At 42.4% G+C, this 9,397-nt stretch overlaps 2 protein-coding genes across 2 annotated transcripts in view; one reads left to right on the forward strand and one right to left on the reverse strand.

Moving 5' to 3' along the window:
• Positions 1 to 306: 306 nt before the first annotated feature.
• LOC125444721 (vomeronasal type-2 receptor 26-like) lies at positions 307 to 6,867 on the reverse strand. Its single transcript, XM_048517343.1, has 4 exons — positions 6,073 to 6,867; positions 3,701 to 3,928; positions 1,823 to 1,949; positions 307 to 1,211 (listed from the first exon to the last, which is right to left on the reverse strand). The coding sequence occupies exons 1-4, from the start codon at positions 6,865 to 6,867 to the stop codon at positions 307 to 309; spliced, it is 2,055 nt and encodes a 684-aa protein (XP_048373300.1).
• An 879-nt stretch (positions 6,868 to 7,746) lies between these two features.
• Positions 7,747 to 9,397, forward strand: part of LOC125444241 (vomeronasal type-2 receptor 26-like) — a 9,694-nt gene continuing 8,043 nt past the window's right edge. The window contains exon 1 of the mRNA XM_048516674.1: positions 7,747 to 7,811. Coding sequence (XP_048372631.1) covers positions 7,747 to 7,811 — 65 coding nt within the window. The remainder of the gene's footprint in view (positions 7,812 to 9,397) is intronic.

Raw genomic sequence — 9,397 nt, forward strand, 5'->3', positions numbered from 1 at the left:
CAAACTGTGCATGTATTGATCCCAAGATATCCCATTCTTACATAATGGCCAGCCCAGCCTCTGTCTTAACCAAAACACTGGCCTGCTTTTCCTTGGGACAAAGACAGAGTTGGGAGACAGGGCATCCTGGCTTCAGACATTTCACTCAAGTGGGTGGAAACCTCTTTCCCCAGACACAGGTACAACTAATTGGGGTTGAGGAACCACCAGTCAAAGAGAAAAAAATGCAAGGTGACCAATACATGTATCATAGCAGAAAAAACAAGCAACATAATAAATGTCTAAGAGCACATGAAAAGCTTCTGTTCATTTATTATTTCTCCTAATTAACATCTCCCTGTTGTTCAGCTCAGGCTTCAGAATAATGATATAGCATTTTGGGAAAAAAATGCAACCAAGCAAACCAGCACTGGAGGCTAAGATGGAGAAGATCTCCACAGCCACCATGAATTTTCCCTTTGTACTCAGGTAGGAAGGAATAAAGGAAAGCCAAACACTGCAAAAGACCAGCATACTGAAGGTGATGAATTTGGCTTCATTGAAACTATCTGGTAATTTTCTGGCAAGGAAAGCAACTAAGAAACTTACAAAGGCCAGAATGCCCATGTAGCTCAAAACAATGTAAAACATGGCTGTGGATCCTTCATTGCATTCCAAAACGATTTCCCCATCCACTGAATGCATGTCCCTGGCAGAGAATGGAGGGGAAGAACATAGCCAAAGCAGACAAATGGTTGCTTGAATAAGGGAGAAGGAAAGGACTATAGAATTGGCCAGTTTCTTCCCCATCCATTTCCTCACTGTAGACCCTGGCTTAGTAGCTATGAATGCCAGAACCACAGTAATTGTTTTAGCGAACACAGTAGAAAGAGCCACAGAGAATATGATGCCAAAAGCAGTCTGTCGCAGAACACAGGTCACTTTTACAGGCTGTCCAATGAAGAGCAAGGAGCAGAGAAAGCAAAGCAGGAGGGAGATGAGGAGAGTGTAGGTGAGGCTCCGGTTGTTGGCTTTGACTATGGGTGTTTCCTGGTGCTTTACGAAATTTCCAAGCACCAACACTGTGATCAGAGAGAATGAAACAGCCAGAATAGCTAAGGAGATTCCTAAAGGTTCTTTGTAAGACAGATAACTTATTGTCTTGAGAATGCACTGACTTCGGTCCTTGTTAGGATAGCGATCTTCTGGGCATTTGACACAGACATATGTATCTGTAAAATGAAACCATTTCACAGTGAGAATATGGCCTTGTGCACCATGAGAACTATGTATACTGTCAGGTCAACCATGAGCTTTGGGTTTGTGTTTGGGCAAGTCAGTCACTTTCTTTGACTCAACTACTCAGTTTATTATGGCAATTATGTTATGACCCATCTTATAGGGGAAGCATTAGGATTATAGGAAAAAATATTTGCCTTACTTTGAATGCACAAACAATAAAATCTTTGAATTTCATTTCACATTGGAATATGAGGAACCTATAAAGTCTGAAACTGTGTGATGACACTTGAATTATATCTCAGTTTGTGATGAGTCATGGAAGTCAATCAACGATATTTCATAGGTCCTTCTGAAAGATGCTATATTACCATTTGGAAGAACAAAACAACTATATTATTTGAACTCCTCAAATATTTTGCCACAAATGGACTTTCTGGGATCTGCGAGGAATTCAAGAGAAAACATACTTGAGATGAGAGACCACAAATGGTGGGTTTTCCCTTTCTCCCTAGACCTTAGATTCTGTGAAACATGATTTGTTTTGTTCAGTATGATTGCCAATGTGATAAAGTTCATATTTCAGTAGATTACATCTCCATACCCTTGTGGCTGGAAACCATTCCTTTCGGACACTCAGCACAATCAAAGCAGCAAAATTGTTCTCCTTCCTTCCTCTTTCTGCTATAGCCAGGACGGCAGTTGACACTGCACACAGAAATAGGCAGTACCTGTCCAAAAACAGAACATTCCCTGCAGTTGGTAATAAAGACTCAATTTATTTATTTATTTATTTATTTATTAGATTTTTATACCGCCCTATCCCCGAGGGGCTCCGGGCGGTGTACAACAATAAGCATAATAAAATGGCAAAATCTTTAAAAGCTGCGATAAAGCAGTAAAAGCTAAATCTTATAAATATAATACAATAAAATACAATAAAATACAATAATAAATATAATACAATAAAAATACAATAATAAATATAAATGGCATCCAGCTGCTCCGTATTTGAAATCCTCTCCCCAAGAGGGAGGAATGGCAGGTCCCAGATGTAGAGGGCCATGAGGCAGAGGGCCATGAAAGGGGGAGGCACCATCAGCGGCCGGTTCCTCCAAAGGCCCGGCGGAACAGCTCCGTCTTACAGGCCCTGCGGAACTCACCAAGGTCCCGCAGGGCCCGGACAGTTGGAGGAAGAGCGTTCCACCAGGCCGGGGCCAGAGCCGTGAAGGCCCTGGCCCATGTGGAGGCCAGCCGCATCACCGAGGGGCCAGGGACCACAAGTAGGTTGGCCTCAACTGATCGAAGAGGCCGTACAGGGACATATGGGGTGATGCGGTCTCGAAGATACGATGGTCTCAGGCCGCGTAAGGCCTTAAAGGTCAGCACCAACACCTTGAAGATGATCCGGAACTCTACTGGGAGCCAATGCAGCTGACGCAGCACAGGCTGGATGTGTTCCCAGGTGGCGCTGCCTGTGAGCAAACGCGCCGCCGCATGCTGCACCAGTTTTAGTCTCCGGATCAAACGCAAGGGAAGGCCCGCGTAGAGCGAGTTACAATAGTCTAATCTGGAGATGACCGTTGCATGGATCACTGTGGCTAGATCCGCTTGGGAGAGGAAGGGGGCCAGCCGCCGGGCCTGGCGAAGATGGAAAAAGGCAACCCGGGTTATATGGGCCACCTGGGTCTCCATTGAGAGAGACGAATCCAGGTGGACCCCCAGGCTGCGCACGGAGGGGGTCGGCGCCAATATGGCCCCCTCCCACACCGGCGGCTGAAAAGTCCCACCTCCCCCTTCGCGGCCAAGCCAGAGGATCTCCGTCTTCGATGGATTCAGTTTTAACCTGCTCTGTCGCAACCAACCAGCAACCGCCTCCATACAATGCTGTAGAGCCGCAGGGGCGGCGGCTGCTCCCCCCTCCATCAACAGAATGAGCTGAGTGTCATCCGCATATTGATGACAGATCAGCCCAAAACTCCGTACCAGCTGAGCAAGGGGTCGCATGTAGATGTCAAGACACCAATGCCTAGGTTAAACTATGTATTACTCAAAGGGTGATGTGCATATATCAGTGGTGGCGAACCTTTGGCACTCCAGATGTTATGGACGACAATTCCCATCAGCCCCTGCCAGCATGGGGAATTGGCCATGCTGGCAGGGGCTGATGGGAATTGTGGTCCATAACATCTGGAGTGCCAAAGGCTCACCACCACGGGCATAGATATTCAATAACTTTTTAGTGTGGGCAACCACTAAGCAAGTAGCATTACCACCAAGGTTTTGAACTCAGCTGGTATTGCTGATGGACTTTTATGTCCCATCCGGCACAGAAACTTATGAAGGGTTGATGACCCTGCTGGATTGCTGCTACAATCCTTAGCTGCAATCGAAAGCCTTCTGTAATTTGTTGTCCATGTAACTACAGAGTGCCGGCTTAGATACCTTCAAGTGTTTGCCAATTTATGCTCTTATCTGTTACCTGGTTAAAGTTTCTATGCCACTCAATCTGCTCATCATTCAGAATTAATGCTTGGCTTTGAGGAGCCGAAGGATCCAATTTTCCAACTTTTACTCTGACAAAGGAGCCATTTGAGAAAGTTATCCAATTCGTTACATCATAGTCTGTAATTAGTTTTCCATTTTCATCAAAGTGCACCGTGTCTCCAGCACTGTTGTTGAATGAAATTCCCTTTAGGATGGAATGGAGCTAGGATACAAGAGAAATGGACAAAAGAGACAAAATCATTTTTTCCCAGTTTTTACGGTAATGTAAACAATGGCTCATTCCGCACATGCAGAATAATGCACTTTCAAACTGCTTTCAGTGCTCTTTGAAGCTGTGCGGAATGGCAAAATCCGCTTTCAAACAGTTGTGAAAGTGGTTTGAAAACGCATTATTTTGCGTGTGCGGAAGGGGCCATAGTCTTGATTTATCACAATTTAGGTTGTTAACCTTGAAGATTTTATGCATGGCAGGTTTGTTATTGCATTCCCTTTGACTTTTGATGTGTGGCCTAATCAACCCCGCCAATATTTTATTGCATTGCCACCATGTATTCAGCTGCATTGAAAAAATCTGAGGCTCATTCCGCACATGCAGAATAATGCACTTTCAAACTGCTTTCAGTACTCTTTGAAGCTATGCGGAATAGCAAAATCCACTTTCAAACAGTTGTGAAAGTGGTTTGAAAATGCATTATTTTGTGTGTGCGGAAGGGGCCTGAGTGACAGTAATGTTTGGGTAAAAACTGGTTCACTTAACGGTTTTGGCCATTTCGTATTTGCTCAAAGGGAAGACCAGTTTTCTTATTCCAGGTATGTATCTAGAAAATAACTGGCCTCTTATCGTCACATAAGTTACACATACGTACAGTGTACAGTAATAAAAATTATGGTGTAAGACATTTGGGTAGGGATGACAGGCTGCTACCCAGAAGCTCTGAGAAAATTTTGGGAGTGTGGGAAGCATCCCAGCATCACTTGCAGTAACAAGTAGAAACAAAGGCCCCTGTTTGCAAGTGGATTTTGCCGTTCCGCACAGTTTCAAAGAGCATTGAAAGCAGTTTGAAAGTGCATTATTCTGCATGTGCAGAATGAGCCAATATCACGACATTGAGAGGCAACCCTCTGAGTTTCTCCAAAATGGTTGAGGTTTAAGCAAATCCCACCACATCACCCCAAATGTCATTAGGTCACTTTGGGGTTTTGCCAGAAGTGAAACCGTGCATTGTGAGATGGACTGACTTTACCAAAGTCCTCATTCCCCACCACACACACAATTTTTCTTCCTCTGGTCTACGAAACACCAGTAGGGACTGGGATAAATACTTGTTGGGGGCTCCCATTATAGTGCCCCTGTTTTTTTCCCGCTGCTTCAGAGACTGGGACACGGAGTAATGGGTTCAAGGTACAGGAAAAGATATTCCACCTAAACATTAGGAAGATCTTCCTGATGGAAAGGGCTGTTTAGCAGTGGAATACACTTCCTGGGTGGGTTGGTGTGGTCTCCTTCTCCAGGGGTTTTTAAACTGAGGTTGGATGGCCTTCTGTCAGGAGTACTTTGCTTGTGTATTTCTGCATGATGGTGGTTAGACTTGATGGTCCTTGTGGTTTCTTCCGGTGTGGTTTCTTCATAATGATTTTATGACATATTATACCAATTTTTAACATATGTAATGTGCACGGAGTGAAATATAGAGATGGGACAAGAAAACTTTCTAGATCCCTCCCATTCCCCTTTCAGTATTGGTCTATCACTATTGGTCCTACCAATAGAATATAAGGTCAGCCACAATTTCAGAATGTGTTTTACAACAATTGCAGGACTATTGCAGGGCCTGGCAATTGAAGAGCAGGATGGCATAAGTTCTCTGTAGGGCACAATTCTATTCCATCAGGGCTTCTGGATTTTGTGTTGAGTTTTTTAAAATCCTGTTGTTCTTTTTTCCTTATCAGGAAAAAACCCAGAATTACAAATGTTTAAATAAATTTATCTATAGATGAAGAAGAAGAAGAGGAGTTTGGATTTATATCCCCCCTTTCTCTCCTGCAGGAGACTCAAAGGGGCTTACAATCTCCTTGCCCTTCCCCCCTCACAACAAACACCCTGTGAGGTGGGTGGGGCTGAGAGAGTTCCGAAGATCTGTGACTAGCCCAAGGTCACCCAGCTGGCGTGTGTGGGAGTGTACAGGCTAATCTGAATTCCCCAGATAAGCCTCCACAGCTCAGGTGGCAGAGCTGGGAATCAAACCCGGTTCCTCCAGATTAGATACACGAGCTATTAACCTCCTACGCCACTGCTGCTCTGAGGAGATCATGGAGACTGCCTATTTGGTGTCCTAATTCAGTTACCTGCCAAGATTGCACATCGTGAATTTTCTTTCTCTCTCCTACTTCTACTCTTCTATGTCTGTATCTATTTATGTACATTGCATGCAAAGCATGTGCCACAGCATAGACAGCATTGTAAACGTTGTAACTGTGGCCTGTCATTCTCATTTCAAAGAAAATACCAGGAATGCTCTCCAGTTTCTCCTTTCCTGTGCAGAGTTCTTTGATCTCCCCTTGCTGACTGGAAGATTTCAATGAGCAATTAAATGACTGTTCCCAAAAGTCTTGGATGAAACCATCTCCTTTCATCCAGGAGGGTTTTACATTCTGAAGGAACTGTTGAAAACCAGGTGGTTGATTTGCATGTACTGTGAAAGATATGGCACCATGGAATGTTTGTATATCCCACATTGTTCCAATGTTCAGTGATTCAAAATTCCATTGAGATGTTGCAATCCACACTCTTCCCAAACGGTGAAAGGAAGTTGTTTCTGCTAAGTTCAACAACACTCCCAGGATTTGCAGGGCAGGAGGCTCTCCATATACAAATATTACATTGGCTTTGCTCTTTTCAAGTACTGGGTATTGTTCCTGCAGCTTTAAGGCCAACATTAACATTTCCTCCTTATAAGCCATCTTGAATGTCCTCATTGTGAAGGCAAAACAAATGCCATTCTGTGAAAGCAAAGGAACTACAGTGTGAAAAAATCTATCCCCGTTGTCATCATCCATAGCGACAAGACCAATCCAAGTCCACCTGAAATGGTGCAGTAAATGAACAACTCCCATGTACTGATAGGCTTCATCTGGGACCATGTGATACATCCAAGGAAAGAGTACTTCATTACCCTGGTCTGTGGAGAATGATCCAAAAGCAAACTGTAACAAAATGTGTAGAGATTTTAACAGCTAGGCGACAACAGGAGTTTGAATTATGTGGCAAAGGTGTGAAATTTCCTTTCCCAAACATGTGTACAGCCTACCTGTGGAACATTATATGCTGCTAATATGGTGGCCACGTTAGTCGTTGTTTCAGTGCAAAATCCTCCAATGACAGATATGAGATTGTATTGGGTGTCACACTTGAAATTGGGGATGAACCTATGCTTTGTTGAAAGGAGGCTCAGGGTGGCCTTGTAATTAATCTTTGCCAAGTAGTAACCATTGAGGACAAGGAAACCCAGAGAAGTGTTTGTTAAGAGGCTGGGGTTCTCATTGATCTCTTTTGTAGCAAATGCCAAGGCCAAGAGGTATTGGTAGTACTTTGGAACCGATCTACAATGAGAGCGACAGGCAGTTTAATAAACCAACCACTTAAAGTTTTGCCATTCATTCTAATGACAAATCCAAAATTGCAAAGGTTTGACTTGGCTTTTGACTTGGCACAATAGAAAGCCAGTGTATTTTTTTTTTGTCGTGACTCTGCATTAGATTTTTCCGTGATTTACTGAAATGCAGTTCCCAAAGCACCTACAGTTCTGAGATATATTTACTTATTTGTTTGTTATGTTTTTCCCCGCCAAGCCTCCTAGAGGACTCAAGGTGGCTTACAAAAAACCCCCCATATAAAATAATATGATATAATAAATAGTACAAAAATATACATTTAAAAGCTTTAAAACAATTTTCAATCAATAGCATAATAATTTACATGGGGAGATAAAACAAATGTATACGTGACATCCAGACAAGGACATGAATGATAAGGAAATGAATGACAAAGACATGAATGACACTAGAATAGCGATGGACAAACTCAAGTGATAGGCGAACTCTTTGGATCCTGATTCTTGATGTGCAAGTTAGAAGCACCAGCTTCTGATCCTCTTTGATCTGAGTTTGCAAATGCCTTAACAGACCAGGTGCTTGAGAGCAACAGCCGCAGAAGGCCGTTGCTTTCACATCCTGCATGTGAGCTCCCAATGGCACCTGGTGGGCCACTGCGAGTAGCAGAGAGCTGGACTAGATGGACTTTGGTCTGATCCAGCTGGCTTGTTCTTATGTTCTTATGTTCTTAGCTAAATCCAAATCCAAATCCAAAAAACCTTTATTAGGCATAAACACAGTTAGACGACAACAGACGATGAACACACATACTAGCAGTTTTATTATGGATTTTTTATTCCCAAAATTAAGTCCAAGGGATGTTTCTACTAATTATTTAACAACTGACAAGACATAATATTGAAACCTGACCATATGTCGTATCTTCAGGCCATGCTGCATCTTCTACTAATATTTCAAAAATGCTTTAGAAATTGGCTTACAATAGGGTTTGGGCAGACAGGGCAGACATTACTGATTTATAAGCAAATAACAAGTAACTGAATACAATATTTAGGGGAAAAATTGAAAGCATATCTATTTCTAATCTAAGCATCATAGCTGTTACATTTCTGGCATGAAAGGAAGCAATTTCGCATATGTATAGTTCAGTCTTAAACAGGGCTTTTCAGAATCCTGATCAAGAATTCCCAGTGGGACTTTCTCAAAGCAGGTTTTATTAAAATTGTGTTGGCTTCTTTTCTTGGCAGATTCTTAATGTCAAATAATATGTCTGGACTTAGAACATGCTTTTGGCTTCAGAGATATAGAAAACAGCATAGGTCAGTCACTGGACTTTTTTGGGGGGGGTGGGTGGGTGGGTGGAATGATAAATACATTTCCTTGGAAGAAGAATTTTTCACCATAATTCTGCAGTTCAGTTTTACACAGAATTACTGCCTTTGGTTATAGAGTTTCTCTTAGACTTATAAACACTAGTAATGCTCTTTTGTTGACATCTAATTATCCCAAGTCCTTTCTTTTAATACATCCAGTGATGTCAGTCTCATGAACTGATAGGGAAATCAGCAAAAAAAAACAGATTATGGGGAGAGAGGGATCTGGACATCATACCGCCCCTCCCCAACTTTGTACTTGCATGCATTATTTATCAGACCACTATGAAATCAGGCTTAATTGAGGCTAATATGGAGTGTGATTTTTGCATCCATGTATTAGACCCATTGTGCCAGAAGAACTTTAACCAAATGACTGGAGTGAAAATTATTATCTGAATCAAGTATAGTGTTCTTTGTAATCTTGTCAAATGTTTTAATATATGATTTATGGTATATTTATATGATTTGTTTTACATGCCAATAAAGACTTCTGATTCTGATTCAATGTCAAGCCCTGGACAATCAGGACATTTAGAAAGCTACAGCTCCAACATTTCAGCATGGCTTGTGCAAAAGAATGGATTGTGCTAATGTTACAATTCAAAAGTCAAGGCAAACAACATGATCAACAAGTCCAGATGGAATGCACATCTGGATTGTGCTAATGTTACAATTCAAAAGTC

The sequence above is a fragment of the Sphaerodactylus townsendi genome, linkage group LG15 (genome assembly GCF_021028975.2).
Source record: "Sphaerodactylus townsendi isolate TG3544 linkage group LG15, MPM_Stown_v2.3, whole genome shotgun sequence".
NCBI classification, from domain to species: Eukaryota; Metazoa; Chordata; class Lepidosauria; order Squamata; family Sphaerodactylidae; genus Sphaerodactylus; species Sphaerodactylus townsendi.